The following is a 21942-nucleotide window of genomic DNA, read 5'->3' on the forward strand; positions in this document are numbered from 1 at the left end:
TGAGAGTTACAGCAAATAGCTGACAAATACAATTTGGAATCAACTCCAGATCTTACATCTGCTTCACCTGGCCACGACACTGCTTTTTTCAGTCAAATGTTGACTTACCTTTGAGCCTCTGAAAATGAATAAATAAAGCTCTTGTAATTCCCAAACAGTTCATTTAGTGCTTTTGTTAAATCTCTTGAATAAAACCTGAAAGCTTAAAGCTATACTTCAATCACATCCACTAAAATCCACTTACATGGTATGCAGAGTCAAAATTACAGCAATGGTGTGATTGTCCAATATTGTTGGCCTTGATTGTAACTTGCAGTAAGCAACCCTGCAAAATACTGCTTATTTTGCCATTGAGTGCTGCGTGATGTCGCTGAGATGCTTGCAACCCAAGCATGGAACTGCAAACAATGAGTGCCTCTGTAGAAATCTTTTTTTTTTTCATGCATAAACAATACACGACCTGATGGTGAGTCACTGTTTCTACTGTTTTGGCACAAAATGCATAAAAACATGAACCTTGTGCTCTGCAAGAGCACTTTTAAAACTGCATGCGTGCGCATTAAAGAGAGCACGTGAAAGAGACAAGGTAAGATTGTTTACTAAAAGGCAAGCTTCCAAGAAACAATGGCAGCATCTTTATGCGAGGTGTAAAGAAAAGTGCAAAATTTCCCTAAGCACAAAAAGCTGTTCGAGAACAGCTGAGAAAAAGATACTGCCAAATACTTGCAAGAGGTGAATGGTGATGGCAGTAACTGAAAGTGCTGGTACAGTCAGAGAATTACAAAAGCAAGGGCTCCATTCTTGGTGGAAAAAACCCAATGTGAGACAACTGAAATGTAAGAATAATTTTTAAAAACTGGATAAGAATGATCCAGATGCTCAGTGATTACTTCAACAATTCTGTTGTTATTACAGGATAATTAACCCCAATATATAAACTGTGTGAGGAAGGCAGAGTATTCAAGCAGGGGCAGGGAGAACACACTGACCACTGTACACCCCACAATAATAACAACAACAACAGCATTAATGATAATAACAATAATAATAATAATAATAATAATAATAATAATAATAATAATAATAATAATAAATGAACCTGTACACACTGATAAATGCGACCATTTTATTGTAAAATTCCACAGCTATGTGCAATTTTCTTATGAAAAGGACTTTTATCTTCACATATATAATTTATTATGCAGATCCTAACAGAATTGATCATTTTATACAATAACCAAATTTACATAGATGAGAGACAACTATTATACTGTATGTATGGAGAATCGTGTGAAATGTGTTTAGCCTTAGAATACCTTTTACTGGGCTCTGTGATTCCAGCGCTTATTTTCTTTTCTGCAGTTTGACAAAATACACACATTAGAAAATATCAACATGTGCTGTTCACATATATGTCTCATTTGTGGGTCCCAAAGTAAATAAAATCACATCAAAAAGAAGTACAGTGTTAAGTGTCCATGTCAATGCAGGCAAAGGATTAAGGATTCACCTGCAGATGAGCGAGTCCCAATTCTTTGAAACGTCCCTTTTAAACCTCAAACATGTTCAGCATGCACGCTACTGAGAATAAACACACTTGAGTACCTCCCACACAATTTTCTATCTCTACATTTCCTGTAGAGCACACACAAACAAAAGAAATCAATCAACAAGCATCTATTATGGAAAGAAAAACATTTCATAATATATATATATATATATTTTTAACCTCTCTTTAAACACAGCACACGCTCTCATCAGCATCAATAAGGTACGTCACACAGTCAAGTAATTTCCATTTTACCTTGATCGTTTTTATTAGTTTCATGTTCATTCGAGCATAGCTGATGCTTTTGGTTCTGCATCATGTCAAATTTGAACTAAAAGAAAAAAGAAATCCAGGGCACCTGCTAATCCATCCTGCAGGGCAGCATTTTTTTATTTTTAAAGAAAACCCTCATCTTTTATCATGTCTTTTCTTTTACAACGTAGTATATGATGATATTAAAGTTAGATATTCTCTATTCAGTGTGTGTCAGTTTGGCACTTTATAAAATGTAGTCACTCCATTGCACTTCTTTAAACAAACACTGATGAGGACCAGTTTACATTGCTACTGACACACTTGGAAACCCTAAAGATGTGAGAAATAGCATATGTATACACTGAAGACAGATTCAGACTACTGGGTGGTAGCTTTGTAACACAACAGGACAACCATTTAATACAAAAGGGAAAGAACTGTAAGAAATATGACATTATCTGGTAAATACATATATTTGTATAACCAGAGATGCTTTATTTATTTCAGATGTCAAGACCAAAGCAAACCAATGAGATGGCTGGAAAAGTGAATGCAATTAATAGTCATTTAGACAAGCAAATGTTCTTCTTCTGGTGGCTTGGGAACTGTTTTTGTATATTTATATATATATTTTTCATTAAATAAAGTCTACTACTCAGAAGATGCACAACAGGTAATGCTGCAAGCCACTAATTTAACAAATATAACAGATTGACAGGCTTTTGTGAGAGTAGTGTACACTGATCACAACAAAACACAAGATAAATAAGCTCAAGCTCCATTGACACACTAAACAAAAATGTATCTTTGATATAAATGACAGCACTCTGCGTTTCTTTTCAGGGGCTATATGAGCATAAAATGCATTTTCTTTCAAGAAATAAATAAATGCCAGCAATGGATAAATAAATAAATACCCCAATTCCCTCAAATATTCTACATGGTTGGTAAAACCATAATATAATAGGTGTGATATACTTTACGTTGATATAATAGCAATGCTGAAATGACAAAATATATACCCTTTACAAAATATCCCAAGGGCTTGACCAGTTTTTTATTCATAATTTATGTACACAATCAGTGAGCTCTCCATTAGTTGCATACTGGTGCCTGCTGTAAGGGATCTGTAAAGTGGATTGTACTGTATCATACATAGCATTTACAGTTCAGAAATGTTTCATTTATTTTCTGCTCACTATACATTCAGACATTTTATTAATGGAAGAAAAAAAATACTGAAACAATACCAGACTTCTTCTCAGCCTTTTGAATATATCTTCCCACTACAAATGAGTTACATTCTCAATGTGATTCTTCTCAAAGACACAGGAAATGAAATGCTTGATAAAAAAAAAAAAGGGTTACATCTGTTCTTACGCTTGAATAAAAGCCTCGTTTTTTTCTTGTAATCTTAGTAGAATAACAAAGAGAATGAACTTTTAACTGCAAAGATTGCACAATGCCCTACAGCTGTCTGTAGATTAGTTGAAGTATCCTCAAAAGTAAAACTCAGGCTCTGAATATGCTGCTGCAGTTACCACACTGACAAACTTCCATAACTAAAAACACAATAGCGTGGTGTCATGTTGCAAATATGCACTTTTACAGCAACCGGAGAAAGGGATGAAGTGTAAGCTAGTGGCTGCAAGGTAATTGACTAAACCAGTTTTCTGCCCTGGGATGATCCTCCCACCTGTAATCATGAGGGATTTCTCAACTTAAAAGCATCAACTCGGCCGATTTTCACTGTGTCACTTTCTGAATTTTCATAAAAAAAGAAGAGTATCCTGAATGATTATTAGTGCTTGTTTTCTTATTTTCCATAGCCAACAGTAGAAGACCATAAAATAAGTTGCTTTTTGGCCCGAAAGGTGCATGCAATAAATGTAAACCACTATGCAATAGTAAAATATATACAGTGTCTGTACAGTAGAAGTCCATAAACAGCATCACCACACTTTGACCACACTAAACAAATAAATTTGAAAAAAAAAAAGTAATATTCTCATGTCAGTGTCTAACAGCTCTGTTAAAGTGCTTCAGATTTTGTTTTTTAGTAAGTGAACAAAGAACTATGAACATAATTAAAAGTACAGTCAATGCAAAAGATGTTATGTATTATTACTCACCATAAACTGGTCACACTCTTTTTGTTTTGATGAATTTGTTAATTTAGTCATTGATAAAAACACATCGATATCACTTTGAATTCTGCAAAGCACTCTGATCTTCTCTTTAATAGTCCTCTGAAACCTATTGACTTTTTCTGATGAATACTTGATCTGACATGATCCAAACTGCTGTTATTGAATTACTAATTGCTTCTTGCGAAATGATCTTTTATCTAATAAAACAACTGGTAAACCCCCCATTGAGACGTATCTTTCAAATTTCAAATTCAAAAATAAAGTGGTGAAAATGAAACGAAACTTTGTTTGATCTTTTACACAATCCATAGTTCCTCAACACATCTATAAACCTTTTCACACCGGTTAAATGTAATGCTACAACATTTGCAATGTCTGTCAGAGTTCTTTGATAAAATAAACGAGATTTAATTGGATTAAAACAAAAGAAATAGAAGAAATGCTATAATCAAATCTCTGGGTATTTCAGTGGGTCCCCTCCTCCATAAAGTCACTCGTTGGCGCAGAGCATATGTAGAATGTAATGGACTGTATGATAAGGCTGGATACACACCTGCGCCTAGAGATAGAGATAGGAGACCCAGTAGACCAGGTTGAAGAGAGCAAATGCAGTGGGGAAAAAGATGCGTGCATAAGAGTCTATCTTGGCGATGCGAATGTGCAACCTGCCGTGCCGCCAGGCTCCGGAGCGACAGTCCTCGAAACAACAGAAGAAGCTAGTGCAGTCCTTTCCATCCAGACATTCATAGCCGTACTCCTCGTCTCGCTCCTGCATGTGCGTGGCGTTATTCATCTGAATGGCAGTGGCCGAGCGCGGACGGATGTCCACCGTGGGTGTCTGCTTTTAACAGGACAAAATGACGCAATTAGCCACCAGAACCTGAGAAAGCTCTAATGAAGACTTCACTGACATAACAGGGGACCTCATTTGAGCTACAATTTTCTGTCTTCTTCTTCATTTTCAGTCATTAGTCAGCAGAATGTAATTTGCACCTTTAACTTGCCAATGGACCCTTTTAGCGTCAAGAAATACAAATAGACCCATAACTACCACCTGTAGTTGTAATTAGTGAGGCTTAAAATGACAAAGGGTCTATCCCCATGGAACCCATGATGCAAATTACACCTTTGGGCTAGGGTGTAATAGGCAGCTGAAGCAATCAGTTAAATTTTAGTACAGTGGTCCATACTGCTTTACTTGCCAGCTATACAAAGCTAGTGCTGGGCAATGGGCCCTCCATTTCTTATTGTGATGCTCTGCATTCAAAACATTACATTAAATAATCCTACAAAATGTCAACGAAAGCAGATGATTATTCATATTTTGTTCTATGACATTTTAAAAATCTTTTTAACACTCGGTGATTTTGGAACAGAATGGATGTTTTTCTGACAATTCATTTAAGAGATATGTTGTAACTGGCTTATGATGCATCATGTAGCTAAGAGAAAGCATGTGCTGGCAATTATGTAGCACAAAGCTCAGTATTTTTACAACCTACTCTTTCTGTAACTAGATGGGTTAAAATAAACCCTCTTTTCAATCTGTGCTCACCACTGCAGGGCACACGGCTTTCATTTGTTAGGGTTTCTAAAATAGGACAGTGACATCAGTCACTTGTTGGTCCTGTCATTCTAAAGAGAGACAATTAGTATTCAAATAGACCATTTTCATTAGCCTTTATCTTCAAATGCCATGTCACCTTTGCACAAATTGGAAGTCTTGCTGTTTTGCAGATTAAATGCTTTTCTTCCCTTTGACAAAAGTTTCCTTGACCTTGCTGATAAACTAGGGTGTCAGCCTCATGCTTTAAAAGGAGTCCGTTAGTTAAGTGTACTCCAAGAATTTCGTATGACTGCTCTCCCACTGTAAAAACTAAAGATTTAGATTATTTCTCAGATATTGTCTCCATTATGGAGAGACTATAGATAGCTAACAGGGACGACAATCTATAATTTTGCACTCCAAGTAAACCATATTTGGAGTCTATAAGTGACTGCACTTACACTCCAATTATAGTTTACAACACAAATTCATATTCTGTTTTGTTAGAATATAAACACTTTTAATGAGTTAACAACCATCTCAAAACGGCAAATGCTTTTTGTTTTCACCTGCCTCATTATTGCTTTTGTTCCTTTTCAATATAGTATATAGAAAAGGCATGTTTACTGCAAAAGAAAAAAATATATATAAATGCAGTTTTAGTTTAATACACCTCATTATCTGCTGTAAGCATGCGACCTTAAACAAGCTTAAAATACAGCTCAAAATAATGTTCATTCCCTGAAACTGAAATTGCCCAGCACTAGTGCAAACATCTGCTGACCCTTTGAAAAGGATACATAACCACAACAAAATGACGCACAGGTTAGTTTCAGCATTTTGTCCTCTTAACGGACCATATGTGAAGTTAATGACGGGATTAGCAGAGCAGGTTATGGCTCCATTCTCAAAGGGGGATTGGTTGCACTGAAGAAAGCGCAGTGGAAGCTCAAGCAGAAGGAGCATTAACAGCATCCCGCCGCATGGCCTGGTCAAGCTGGGCAATGCTGAGTCGGTGTTAGCAAAAGATATAAAGAAATAAAAACAAAGAACCAACACAGTGGCATTTGCAGCTTTAACCGACTGAAAGGAGACAACCGCTCTGAGAAGACAAAAGATTCAGAAACACTCAGGATTAATACTGCTTATCTAGCTTAAGCTGATAATTTGTAGTAGTGTTTCCACATTGCAAGTGATGATTTTTAGCAACACATTTAGATTCCTGGAAATCTAACTAATCTTACTTTAAATTATTTAGTCTAGTAAAGTATCAGCAGTTTGTAGTTTAAGCTAAATTTAAATCTTTGCTTGCTTTCGCCTACCCTGGACGCTTGTTAGGTGTCTCTGTCTCACTGTGTGTTAATCCTTTAAATGGTTTCCAATTTAATTTAGACCTAGCACACTGCATGGGTTGTCTATTTCAGTCTGTTAAGGCTCTGCTGACTCTATAGGAAGCGTCAGGTTGAGAAGCCCAACAAACACACAGGTATAGATTAACTGGCAGAAGAAGGGAAAGAAGAGGAAGCTATTGTAGCAGCTGCTAGTTCGCTGTGGTAACAACAACAACAAAGAGTGAAACAGGACAGAGGGAGCCAGAATTAAGTCCACACTGAGCCTGGAATATTACATTCTTCCTGACATGGGATGTGTGGGATGCTTATTTGAATTTTAAACACTGCAAGTATGTCTGGCTGGCTGCCTCCGCACTGTGCACTGCAGAGCGCCCTTTTTAATGTTATCTGTGATACCTATTTAGTAAATGAGGAGGAGTACAGTAAGAATGCAGGTAGATAAAGAGGGAATATAGAGAGGTGTATCAGCTCTAGAACAGACAGAAAAAAGCAGTGAGGTACTGGGGGCTCAGAGAGCCAAAATGCAGCAGACACATGCAGTCAGACACAGGCAATATACCTTTGAGGAAAAGAGCCGGAGGAGCTTTTGTCCCAACAGGAGAAAAAGAATATGTGGAATTGAAAGAGAGTAACACAACAGGACAAAACAAAACAGAACAAAAACACAGAATACATGTAAACAGAGAATTAAGAAAATAACCATAAAAAAATAAAGAGAAACACAAAGAAAATGTGTGATAATTACACATACTGCACTATTTAACTCAAAATGGAAAGAGAGGATATAAATTGCAAGGAGACATACATATTACGAACGGACATAGGGGGAGATGTATGGTAGGATACATGTATTTTACATGCTTCTTAGGCCAGCACTGCCTTAGGAAAACATTACATCCACTTTAATTCAAGCTTTACAAACTCCTTGCGACTGTGACTTCATCGTATCTTCAAGTTTTTAATTACACAGTATTTCACTAGCTTTGTAGTCGGTGTCACTATACGTAGTGTATTTAATTGTAATTCCTGAGAATATTTCAAATTCTTCAAAGGGTCACATCAAATGTAGCTGAAACAGCAAATAGTAATGAAAAAAATATAGCCTGTCTTTGCTTGACTTCCCCTCTGAAATAGCAAACTAGCATTATACCTTCCACTTCATTATTCCTTTATTCACCCCCAAGACATTCTGACTATATGCAAAACCTTAGTTACAGAGACTACAGCTAGATCACCTCAATTTTCACCACTTTTCATTTGAATGATTCTCATCAACACATGGTGGTGTACTTGATTTAGGCTCTAATATCTTTCACTGAAAAGCCTTGTTAAAACAATTATTATCCTTCCCCCCAAAAAAACGGCTGGAACTTTGTCTTGCCATAAAGTAAATAGCACCAGAGGTATATTTAAACATTTTTTAATTAAAAATTGTTCCTCTTACACAAATCAACTTTAAGTGATTAGAGAAAATTTGCTAGTTTTGCTGTATACCATAAACATCCTCCAAAATATTAGGTCAGAGATCATGGTCCTTAAACTAAGCTGGGCATGATCTCTTGGGGGCTTAAGACTTGTAACGTATGAGGCAACTCAACTGTCATGTGACCTGGATCTAAATTACAACTGTAGCAGATGTGTAGAGGATTATGAAAGATTTGACCTGCTTGCATTACTCATTGAGTAATTTGGGGTGGCGGCCATTGGCAAAATACTGTCTTAGGAATTCTAAGCGCTGTAGAGCTTTTTTGCACCGTATGCCAGTACTGTAACAGAGTGGGGGAGGGGAAAAAACATGTGAAGTGATAATCTGACCATTTATCTAACTAATAATTTAAAATACACATCCAGAAATTGTAAACACTTAATTTTAAAAAGTTATTTGTGGTCTCATTGTTAATTCGAAGATCCATAGTTGAGAAACTCCTAATGATTACTGGAAAAAAAGTTCAGTTTAGTTTTGGAAAGACACCCACCGGATTCTTCTTCTTCTTGTCCTTTTTGGCACTCGGCTTTCTGTTGCTGACAAAGTAGTGCAGTGTGCCATACTCTATAAGTGCGGCGAAGACGAAAATGAAGCAGACAGACACAAAGAGGTCCATGGCTGTCACATAGGAAACTTTTGGAAGAGATTTCCTGGCGATAGTACTCAATGTGGTCATGGTCAGCACTGTGGTAATGCCTGGTAATAAAATAACAGGAAAAAGGAAAACAATCAGAACAGTTTTAAATAATGACAGATTACAAGTTCGATTATTCTTGCTATGTATAATTTGCACATCCCAAGTTCCTATTACATGTTTAAAAATGCTCTCTTCATATGGATGATGGTTATACACTGTATATTGTATCAGTATAAAAGGCTAAAAAAATGTCTTTTGATTTGTTAGCTCTTAACACTGGAATAGCCATGTGGGAATAGCGAGCAGCTGTTTTACTGCTGCCTTGATCCACATAGCTACTTACTGGTTGACATTTCAACTGCAATTGACCACAACAGTGACATACTGCATTGCTATATCCACCATCTGCTAGCCCTTTTACTCACTCTGTTGGGCTCTAATGATGATGTAGATGGAGGCAGAGTGATGGCACATGACGAGGAAATGTGTTTGTAAGTACACATACACAGCAGATTACCAACAACACCATCACAATCCCCAAACACCAACAAAAAAGCAACTAACAAGCCCGCCTTCTTCCCTTTAAATAGACCATACGTGTTAGGGGACTCGCTTCGTATATAAAGAAGATGATTTATGTCTAAATTTAATGCGGCCTGAAGGATATCAGTCTGCGCCAAGATTAACACTGTAGTACTGTGAGTGAATTGATATATTTCTGGATGGCATTGAAGGATTATGAATTATGTCATCTGAATAAATCCGCTTCCTAGCTACCAGGCTCCACGCACCTTCTGCATCATGTTTTAAAAAGGAAATTAAGACATTTCACTCTTGGTATAATTTTAGCAGGGAATTAACTGTGTTATTACTACAACTGCAAATCACGTCTGGACTCCAGAGGCTGAAAAACAAGAAAACAACCTATTTTTAGAAAGATTAATGACAGACAAAGCAGTGATGGTAGGAAGGTGGAAAGGGGATTTTTGGCCAGAAGGGATTATTTTACATAAAGTTACTCTTGCTAATACTAATAATCACACCACATGGACTTCAGGTCAGGTTTTGGAGCCTCGAGGGTCTAAAAAAAGCTGACAAAAGAATATTTTTTCTTACTCCATCACAAGAAAACCTTTGAGAATGTCCATTAGGGCAAGTTCAAAACCTGAAAAATTCTCTTGAAATTCTCATTTTTTCCCTCCCCTTGGTACATGCAGGGTGCCTCTTTGCATTCTGTGAGGAAGCCACCTGCATTATTATTGTGCTGACGAGGCATCTCCGCATCTTCCTTTCTGCATTGCATAATTAATGCCTCATTAAGGCATGCGTGCAAACATATGTGCTAGGACAGGCTCTTCTAATCAAGATGCACTAGATTCCTAAGCAGATGTGCTGCCCCTGACTGGAAACAGCGTATGTGAAAAGAGAAGACAAAACGAAAAGAACAACAAGAAATGGGAAGCTTGAGCAGACTGTTTTACAATGTGAGTGTGCTGCCTAATCACCACAGAAGTCAGATGTGTTTTACCAGGGGGAGTAATTAAAGCAAAGATTGTGTCAGGGTTAAGTGGACTGATTGAAAAAAAAAAAAGAATTAAAGCAATTCTGATAAAGCCTTGTGATTTTTACACAAAGGAGAGATATCTATAAAAGAACAAAAAAAGCAAAAACATTTCATTCATATTCATTTTTCTTTGCTGATTAACTTGCAGACTTTTGCTTTACACAGTCAGCGGCAGCAAAGACATCATGTTTTTTTTTCCTTACCTAATGATGTCCTGGCAGGCACAGCATCCTTGTTGATCCAAAAGGAGACCCAGGAGAGGACAACAATAAGCGTGCATGGGATGTACGTTTGGATTGTAAAGTAACCCATTCTCCTGCTCAGATCAAAGTACACAGTCAGCACCACATAGTCTCCTGGACAGACATAAAATACAAGAAGAAGGTAAAAAGAGTGAGAGCATGGAAATGTATAACAAGGCATCAGGAAGATAACACACACACGAAGCATGCAGTTTACTGTGTGCTTTATTTATGTTATTATGTAGTGTAAAATATGCAGAACTGAGAAGAGTGATTAGTATCACGAACTGATTCACAGTCCATACAGAAGTACTGTAGGACCAGTGCGAATTAAGCAATTTCACACTGTCTGCTTATGAAGAAGGCAGCTTAAAGAATGCTGTCAACACAGAAACACCAAGCATAGATTAGACAAACTGTTGGGTCTTCAATACTTAATGTTGTGTAACCACAGTCTTGACTGCATGTCTGCCCAAGGCAACCTGAGATCTAAAATGGAACAGAGCGATTCAGAGAGCTGAAGCTGGACTTGCTTGGATGCACAAACACAAACGCTTGTCTCCTGCCAGTATTTAGCCGGAACATGAACACCACCGTCCAGCTGACGATGAGCCATCCCTGGGCTGGCTAGCTGACTCAAGCAGATGTTGGGTGTTAAAAGGTTGAGGTTAGCTGAGCCCAGAAAGACCTGACCCTGACAATATGGATGATCTAGCCTGCCTGTTTAAAATGCATGCTAAGCATGCATGCCAAACATGCGAGGACTCACAAATGCACAAATGTTCACACACACACTTTTCAAATGTGCATCTAACATCCTGTAATGAGGCTGAATTGATCATGATCATCGAAATAGAAAGACAGTCATGTTGGAACAGCTTTGCTTGCCAATAGCTACTGTCCATTTTTTTTTTTTTTGCTGTCTACCAATGCACCTGTCTGTTTCTGGGAGTCTAATGACAGTTCGCTGCTGGCCTCCAGCTCAGTCAGATGTCTGCTAATTGATTAACATCACACAATTAACTGTGTCAAGAACCTCCCCTGGCCTCTCGCTATGGCTTGTAACCTGTGGGGCAGAAATATACTCTCTGATATATCTCTGTGCGTGTGTGTGTGTGTATTTAAGCACCCATGGCACACCATAGCCTATGCAGCTGGGGAATGAACAGCTGGCTAATAATTTCTCTCATGAGAAAGGGCACACAACACATACTGCAGTGGAAAACAGCCAACATCTGTGTATTTTTCCATTAATGAGAGACAGAGAGAGAAAGCGAGGAGGCTGTCAGTGTTTATTACGTCTGTGGCCATGCGCAGGCTGTATATCGCCACAGACCTCATAGCAACTGCACAAGGGCCAAATCTTCGTGATGTATTCCAGCACACACCCCTTTCATTCACCTGGCCATCGATGGCGTCATCAAATAAGCGCTGTGTAATAACCCCAGCAGCACAACTATAACTGTTCATATCGCAATGTGTGTGTTTTCTATCGATGCAGGCAGGTGCACGAGATATTACAGTGCACTGACGAGATTTGTAAGATTACAGGAGAGACACGAAGGCTGCTCTCAGGGGTCAGACGGCTCAGTGTTTTGTTTTTATTAACATTACATTAGCAGGGGCCCAAAACCGAGACCCTTGACAGCTGAGAAACCTCCAGTTTATACGCTTATTTCAGCTTTGTCAGCAGCACAAAGCCTCCTTCAGATTTTCCCAGACTCATAACAATAATGGACTTTCCACCACAGGGGTGAGGTCGGTTGGTGTAAGACCCTTCTGCTCCATGCTTCTCTTCATCTGTTTGCTGGTTTCATTACAGGCCGCAGCACTTGCCAAAAAGACACTCTGAGGAGGTGTTATCGACCGATGCCCTTTATTCTGGCAGCGCGATGTGTTAGTATCAGAACGTCTGCCATTACAGCCCTGTAGTATTGCAGCAGTTTGTTAATCATGTCTCTAGTCCACTCAAAACAAAATGGCTTCCAGCTCCCTGGCTAGTTTAAGTTCATGACGGGGATGCCACAACGTACTTTAACTGTAAGTAAATTTAGTCCCTCAGATTTAAAGTCACGACACTCAGGTATATTGTTGCGCAGCGCTTTGTAAGCTTTGTCCCGAACATTGCAAACACAGAGGTGACGCTTGTATTAAATATATGCAAAATCAGCGTTACAGAAATATTTTCAACCCATTGTGACAGAGAATCAAAGTGGGAATAATAGTGTGAGAATTTTAAACTTGATCCCCCATAAAGTGTCATTCAGTGGTGTGAAGAATTATCTGTGGTATGAATCCACACGCTCAACGGCTAACGGCTAACGGCTAATCACACATCAGCAGCCAATGAGTGTGCGGTGTCACATGTTGCATTCTTCACCTCAATGCTTAAACACCAGAAATCAGAAATCCGTGGGTGACATTACAACAGCTAAGACCATCTTTTACACTGTCTATGTTATTTACGTTTGGAATTACAAATGAGCATCTAATCCAACAGTAATTGAATTAGTATCACAGAATGGAGATTTTTGAAAATCTTGTAGGAGCATTTTAAAAAAAATCAACAAAGGAGAACCAGACTAATGCTTTAAGATCAATTATTTCTGATATTTGTAACTTTTTAAATTTGTTGCTGTTGGGAGAACAAAAGTTTGGTTTTGCCAGCATTCCTGCATATCTCAGTTTTTGTATACTTGTCCACTTGTGTACTCTGATATAGCTCAGTGTTTGTGTGAGTGTGTACATGAGGTTATATTCTACTGCGCTGGAGCTGGAATGTCAATCATCTAAACATCTATGTCCACTCTCCCTCTAACTGAGGTGCTCAAACTAATTTTAACTCAAACACGTGAGGTTTTTTCATGAGGCTGTTCACACTCTATCTTCACAGTGTCTCTAGAAAGCGTTCCCTTTCTAAAGCTGCTAATGCTAAGGTTACCGATAATAATACAGGTGTGATACTGTTTATTAGATCTCACAACTTTCCATGTGCATCGAATAATATCCACATGTTCAGTGATACACTAAGTCTTTGATTCATCTCCATCATTGCGTTCAACGTCATGTTCTAACTCCTCCAGTAACACACAAATCTCACTTTCTCCTTTCTTTGCCACTCTTTCACTGACATTCGTGCCAACCCTTCCAGTCTTATTGCATAATTGCACCACTATCAATTCACCCCAACCTTTTCTGTTTATAATTTAGGAGTGATGAATGGTGATGACAGCTGCGTGGGGGAAAAAAAAAAAAAATCAACCACGCAGCAAAAAGCTCAAAACTATTGTTTACATTAGGATATGTTTTCACCTATTTTTATTAGGATCACACGTTTTCTTGGCAAAAGTGATTTACTTCGAGCTGATGCAATCTACAAAAAGCAATAAAAACTCGGCAGGCACGATCATTCATCAGGAAAGAGTGTTGCTTTATTGTTAAAAGCCGCAGAGACAACACACTAAATACAATTAGACGCACACAAGAAACAAAAAGAGGATCAGTCTTCCAGTATGAACCTTCTACTGTGGTGTAACAGTAGATACATTTTATTGTAAACACACAATGTTTGCTCTATCGTTATGTGTTTGATACACGAGTATACACGATCAGTGTGACCATACAATATTATAAAATAGCCCCAGTAGGTCAAAAGAAAGAATTTTGTAATTCTGGATTGCTGACCTCAGGGGAAAAAAAATGTCATATGAGAATATCATTCTGCTGGCAGCCAGGCTTTAAATTGGTGTAGATATGGATGGGCAGGGAGGACCTGAGGCACATGCTGGCCATCCAGTGAAAGCAGACAAGCCAGACACACTGCAGAGCTGCTGACAGGCTGTCTTACTGAGCCTTCTCCTGTCAAGGGTCATGTATATCGGAGGTGACAGCAGATGCTATTGTGCGTTTGTGAGAAAGAAAGGAGTTTTGTTAATGACCAGCGTAAAGGCACGGCTGGTTGCCAGGGTCAACAAGACGAACAGGCGATGTTAACGCACCACTTTCGCTGACATGACTACAGGTTATGTAGAAGTGATTAACTAGTTACAATCCCTTTGCATTTTGCCTCCATAGCCTACAGAAGCGATTCTTCCCCGACAGTGGGCGGCAAGATGATGTCACAGGAAAAGAAAAGAGAAAAAAAAGAAGAAAAAAAAAGGATTAAAAAAAGCACCGCATTGTCATGGTGAGTAACTGCGGCAACACAGCAGCATGATTAAACACCAGGCAGGAGTCTACACAGTTTGATTGCCTTGTTGTTAACATTGTGTTTACTGTGACAGGGACAGATGATTATCCCTCTCCCAGACACACTAATAGCTCTCAAATTATTGAGAGCAAGACTGTTTGTAGGATTTATGACAGGTAGTCAGAAGCTGGCGAACCTATTTTCCATAACATTATTTGGCCAGTTTAGCAAAAAAAAAAGAAAGAAAAGGGACAGGTAACACAAATTAATAAAACTTAAAAGGATTTTCAAGGTATTTACCCAAGGGCCCTATTTAAAATGAGGCCTTAAGCTGAAAATGTAGAGGCTACATTATCGCAGTTTTAATTTTACATTTTCATTTATGCTTCAGTGGCTCGTACGAAACACATTTATAATTAATCAAATCGCCACAGCAGGTCAAGGGACAGCTGCCTATCAAGCCAATTTGGTATTCCAGTGTGGGCTGCACATTTTTGTGTAGAAAGTATTTCATCTGAGGCTATGAAGAACATCTTGTTCCTGTTTCATCCTTTTTCAAACCCCGTAAAATATTTTATTTCTCTAAAGAATCTTTAAGGCATCTAAAACGTGTGAGTTTATTTCTGTCATATCACATAATTAAAAACAAGGACAAGACATTCCTCACTTACTTCTTGGTCTCCCCTCATTTTATCAGTTTCCCAGCTTACCTCGTCTAAAAATGGCTTCATTATTTCTTATTCACACACTGAGGAGAGATGCGATTCACACTCATTACGTAAGCTTGGAGTTCAAACTCTCACTCGTTTTATTCCAGTGTTTAATGCATCCCCCCACCCCCCACCCCGAGTCTCATTTTCTGTTTTAATCACTTTTGGCTGGGTGATAGGACTTATTCGCACTCAACAGTCACGACACTAGTGGAAAGACTTATTTGTGCTTCTTTAAAAAAAACAGTTTGACTACAATTCAAAATAAACAAGTCGTCTGGTAAAAGGTGACAAGAACAGAGATAGCATGGCTAATAATCACAGAGGACTTTTTCAGAAGCCGTAAGTAAGAGGAGCTAATCAGTTTAGCTTCATATTTGTATATAAAAAGTAAAGTAAAGTCTAAAAACACACATGAATGAACTGTTGACTTGATCCTTCTAGACATGTAGTCAGGAAGAAAAAAAAGTGGACAATATTTGCAACTGTTCTCAGTAATATAGTAAAGCGCATATTTATGATTTAGCTTTTATGTTTTGCTTTGGTACACACGCACAGACAAACACACACACACACAAACATATACACACACAGCAAAAATAACAAGTTGTTCAATTTAAATAATTAACAGCAGCTAAACTATTTTTATGTCTGAGTGTCTGAAAGCTTTCCGGTTAAATCTAAAAGTCAAGGACATGGTGGCAGAGCATATATTTGCATAAGTAAGAAACAATCAAGTGTAAAAACATCAGCGCATTAACATTTTGTCATCAAATATTCAACTGAAGAGAAATCTATAGGTACCTTCTGATCCCTTTTAGAAATGCCAGCAATAGTTTTAAGACTTGCTTTTAAATATCAGAACATAAAATGACACTGACAAATTTGGAAATTGTAATTTCCTTATTTCTTAACAGACTCACCAATCAGAGCAGATTCTAACCCCTTGCTTTTGTCCAAGTAGGGATTCACTTATTTACTTGAGTTTTGGACTGAAAACACTGAGAGCAGTTAATCAGCATTTACTAGATATTATCTTATCGCAGTGTCAGGTTTAAAGGATCATCGACTGCCTGAAAATGAAAAAAAAAAATATATATATATATATAGCAGGAATTTTCAGATATAATGGCACAATATACTGGTCCACAGTATATGGATGTTTAAATCTATATTGGATGGATAAGCTCAGTGAAATACTCTGTGAGACAAGACAATCAGTGCTCATTGTACTGCCAATAGCTTTGGGCTATTACAGATAAGAGCTTTAGATAACTGGTTTTAAGCTTTCAGTATTATTAATTATATCTGGCTTATCAACTTTATTGCCCAAAACTATAAAACTAATTTATGCTTATGTATACTCAGTCTAAGTGGTGCTGTCTTAAATACAATCTAAAAATCTTGCATGAAAAAACTTTCTTAAAAACAGCATTTTTATTGGAATATATCTATTTGGCAAATGTGCTCCGGGTGCTTAGATTTGCACATTATTCCAGTTATCTTGCATGTACATTGCACCTCTTGGATAGTTTCACTGAAGATAAAATATTCATGTAAAATAAGGTTAATCCTCTTTGTAAACAGAGTCCAAGCTGAGGTGACTTGAGATTTAATTTCACTGCAACCTATGTTAACCTTACCAGTAATAGGTCTGCTTGTGTGTATTGGCCTTATTAGCATAACATGCTCCTTCCAAGGATGTGTATTGTAATATCTTATGTCACATATGACATATTGATACTAAAGAGTTTTGATACAGTAACAGAAAAAAAATAACTGTTAAGTGGGTGCTTAGAGTGCTTAGAGGGTGAGGTGCCATGCGGTGTCACTATGATTATTATTCATGGGAGTCTGCTTACTCTGTTTTATGGCAACTGTAAGTTTCATCCTCTTATGGTGTATATTAACTGGCCAGACGCTGAGTATTTCGCAAAAAATCTAGCCTTGTGGCTAATTACTTTGAAACACTAAGTTGCAGATTATTACCCAAGGCTAATAAGCTGACTGGGAAGAATAACTAGGGCTCTGGCACGAAACTTTATAACAGTTTATTGAGCAATGAGGGGCTTGCCCTACGAACAATTGCTCCACAGAGCAGAACTGCTTTGAGCTGCTTTTAGCCTCCAGACCATCTGCATCCATCTAAACCGGGTCACAAGAAGAGATCCCAGAAGTTCATTTGCATTTTTACATTTAGGATTTAGTAATAGCTGCAAAATAGCTAATAATCTCTCCTTCTCCACAATTCTTTGTGATGATCCAGGACATGAAATTTAAAGCAAGTTTCTGGCCATCCATACCACTACATTACACATAACGATCAATTAAAAATATCACTTTGTATTGCCCTGGCCTTAAAACTGTAAAAGGTAGAAATATATAGCCCTTTTTCCCATAAAAGCACTCTCTGAGAGACAAACTGGAAGGGTGCCTGCATGCACATCCATTTGTGTGTGCACACGCACATGTACACATGCATGTGCATTCTACCCCCCCAGTCTCTCCATCCACCACATAAGAAAAATGTGCACAATAATGGTGCATGAATGTTGAGATTAATGCTCCAAAGGTGAAAGTATTGTGTTTAATGCTTAATCCATTATCTATGCTAAATCTTCTCTTACAATGGACTTTTTTTTTGCTCTTTATAATAATTTATACTAATAGTTTTCTTTTGGTAATGGCTCAATTTTTTAAATAGAAAAAATAATAATGAATAATACTAGTGTTGTAGCATCGTTTGACATCACTAGACGCAGTTAAAAATGTGAGAGGGCAGTGACACTCAAGTATTAATGTTAAGATGTTAGGACTTTGTCAGGCTGCATAGACGAAGCAATGTGCTGCCTTTGATGACATTATTCTGTCTGCCAGCTACTATCACTCACTGTCTTCAGTTCTTCTCCCTGTGTTCTGTATGGTCTGTCCACCACAAAATAACAAATATCTAACACAGATTGGACTGACAATATAAAATCTCACACAGATTTAAAAACAGAAAAATCTGTTTTTCTAAATCTGCGTTCCTTTCATGTCCCCACAGGCAGCCTTTTACATGCAGGTGATCAATGAGGAGGGAAACAAGAGTCTTATTTTCTCAAAGCAATCTCTTCTCCTATGGCCTATCCCCATTCCCTGTTTTTTTTTCCAGGTGTTAATTACTGGCTTATTAGACTGTCGACTGAGAAAGGCAGAAAGAAAGAGAGCGATAAACAGAGGGGGAGGGGAGGATGCATACAAAGTAGGACACAGGAATACGCCAGGTCCAAAATAAAAATCATCTCTTTGTATGAGTGCACAAGGGAGAAGGGCTGGAGGCGGAGGGACTCTATAGAGCCAACACTCGTAAATATGAATACTGTTAGTGTATGGGGCAGGTGTATGGAATGTGTATATGGAGCATGGGGGAGGGGATGGGTGGAGTCTAAACTCATATTTAACTACACAAAAGGAGAATTCTGGCTGAGTCAGAGCATTTTCCCTCCCACTCCTGCCCATCACACCCATCAACCAGAAGCAAGAGGGAGAACTCACAGTGAGAGGGGGTGGGGTAGGAGAGGATTAGGGAGAGTCGTTAGTACTGCAACAGAGTCACACCATGGATAATAGATTGTTTCAGTGCTTCTTAACCCTTTAGAAACTATAAACCTCTAAGCCTTCAGTCACACACGCTCTAGACTGGCCAGTGAATGTTATCAGGTTCTGGTTTGTGTTGTATTTTTGCAAGTTCAAAGCCGCTCAATGAGGAGTTGGCAAATGTTTGCAGACAAGTAGGTATCTTGCATGCGAACTGTGGGTGACTGCTGCTATCTGCTAGTGACCAAAGCAATCACAATGAGGTTATCGGAGCAGCACTCTACACTTCTTTCCAATCAATTTCACCTACAGACCAGCAACTATTTGCCAACCTGTTGAGGAACACATATCTTTCCTAACAAACTGTTGTCACTGCACTGACTTATGTGACTGTTGCTTTGGCAACCCATTTCACACCAACTGCCATCATCCTCCAGCAGCCACTAGCTGACTGAGGCCTTAGATAGAACCATCGCCATCCAAACACACATATATATATATATATATATATATATATATATATATATATATATTTCATCACCAACTTATCCACTAGAAAGTAAAATAAAGTGAAATAATTTCATACAGCATTCTGGATCATATTGTGTGTTATTTGATCAGGGATTCAAAGTCCCAATTTAGTTAGTTTTATTGCCTTTTGTCTCATTCCATGTTTTCTTTAATTAAACCTGGCAGGCAGTGACAGGCATTCTTGTCTCAACTGTACAAGCTTCTATGAAACTTGGTCATTTTTCATCTTTACATTGCCTTGAATTTCTGCAGTTGAACCTATATGTGACATAAGAATAACCTTGCCTGATCTGGAATAGCAAGACATCAATGCAACATCTTCACATCTTTGTCATGTATCTTTTTTTTAGTAAAGTTCTTTAAAATATATTTAAAAAAATAATTTTATCTATATTTTTCTATATTCTGTTGAATTTGATTTTCCCCGGACGCAGAACTAAAATATTAATAACTTCTATAAAAAAAACCTTTTGGGGGTTCTGTATGTAAGATGACTCAAATGTAATATGGAGAGAAGGGTGGAGAAAAAAGTCCAGATGACGTGGGAAAACAACAAATTTAGTATAAAATATTTTACAGTTCGGATCTGTTTTGGTGAACCTGTATTTTTGAGTTGTTGTGGGTGTCTGAGGAATCGATGTTGAATGCCTTTTACAGCGCTACAGGGCTAAAGACGCAACACCGATTTTCTTTGTCATGCTGTTAGCGGAAACCCTTATCACTTTAAAGCAACTGTCTGTATATGAATGTATATATGTGTTCTTGTGCATGTGTGTTTTCATGCATTTTCATTGCTGACTGCTTCCTCTTTCTAAGTCACTTCCTCTTGACCACAATGCCTCCAGATTTGCCCCATCAAAGAATCATCTTCGAACTGAGGAGCTCTGTAAGCTGGAGAAGGCCACTGATGTGTCCCTGGGCTTTCTCCACTCAACCTAAATCACACAGGCGGACGCACACAGACAACAGCACTGCACTGCACGGCATGGCTTTTGGAAGGTCACTCTAAGAATAGCTTCCAATACATAAAAAAAGGCTCATATCCAGTTGGGAGCACACGCTGAAATGTGCATGCAAGCAAATGGACACAAAAAAACATGCAATAATTCATGGACAAAGGCACGGACCAAAGCACTCATACTGTCAAACACACACAGATATGTTCCACTGGCTGATGCACAAAGGGTATATTTGTGCTCAGCTAAAAGGACAGGAAATTAACCACCTCATGTCCGGCCCAGAACGTCTCACATTCACTACTAAGGAAAGTAAAGTTAGCTGCAAAAAGGAAAGACGGCTAATGGCATTGATTTCCTTTATGCTTGGAAGGAAAAACACCTTGCCCATCTAAGAGATACTTTATATGCTCATTTCTCTGACTATGGTTATAAATATTATTGTGGTGATATTTCACAGTTAAAGTAAATGCAACACACAGGCGATGTGATTTAGCAGAACTGGAATAAAAATCATTTCTTGATTAAAATAAAAAAATCTTTACTCATAACGCAACATTTATCTCTGTTCTCTCGCTCTCTTCTCACACACTTGCTTCTCTAATGTATCAACACAGCCACACCCCTCTTGTTTAGCCACCAGGCATGCATTAAAAAAAAGTTTTGTCTGGTTTTGAGGGTGTGTCCCTGCACGCGCACTGCATATAACAATTAATCACGATACGACAATATATCTTTATCTTGTTATGTTTTAAATAAGACACAAGCTCCCAAACTCGCATCCCTGTGCACCTGATCTTTGCAAATGTGCGAAACATTGATTCTTTGCAATAATGTTTTACTGCAGACAGATAAATGCTACAACCGCCACTCCGTTCCACCCTTCACTGCTCTCTATTTTGTTGTCTTCTCCTCCCCCCATTCAACAACCTTCAGCATCCTTACTTGCTGTTTTTATCTGCGCTTCTGATTATCACTGAACTCCAGCATGGCAGATGGGTGAATAGAGCTTCTGGAACCATGCTTAACCAGGTCACTGAGGGGTTAACTGTAAGGTTAGCTTTGCCCGTAGTGCCTCGGCTGTCTGACATTCAAATCCTCTGCATCTATCTTTTCCCTATCCTGCCCACTGGTCTAGTTTTAAGCCTTCTTGCTTGTCACAATAAAATATTTTTTCCTTGTATCCCTTCGAGTGT

At 38.3% G+C, this 21942-nt stretch overlaps 1 protein-coding gene across 3 annotated transcripts in view; it reads right to left on the reverse strand.

The window, feature by feature from the left end:
- Positions 1 to 1112: 1112 nt before the first annotated feature.
- gabrg2 (gamma-aminobutyric acid type A receptor subunit gamma2) overlaps positions 1113 to 21942 on the reverse strand; it is a 44508-nt gene continuing 23678 nt past the window's right edge. The window contains exons 7-10 of one of the 3 annotated variants that reach the window (XM_006784985.2): positions 10743 to 10895; positions 8829 to 9034; positions 7412 to 7435; positions 1113 to 4792 (exon numbers count right to left, since the gene is read on the reverse strand). In XM_006784985.2, coding sequence (XP_006785048.1) covers positions 4514 to 4792; positions 7412 to 7435; positions 8829 to 9034; positions 10743 to 10895 — 662 coding nt within the window. In that variant the 3' untranslated portion in view covers positions 1113 to 4513. Of the gene's footprint in view, positions 4796 to 7411; positions 7436 to 8828; positions 9035 to 10742; positions 10896 to 21942 lie in introns of all 3 variants that reach the window. The other 2 variants (XM_006784984.2, XM_006784986.2) reach the window with 2 other exon arrangements.

The sequence above is a fragment of the Neolamprologus brichardi genome, chromosome 10 (genome assembly GCF_056152115.1).
Source record: "Neolamprologus brichardi isolate AB-2024 chromosome 10, ASM5615211v1, whole genome shotgun sequence".
In the NCBI taxonomy this organism is placed as follows: domain Eukaryota; kingdom Metazoa; phylum Chordata; class Actinopteri; order Cichliformes; family Cichlidae; genus Neolamprologus; species Neolamprologus brichardi.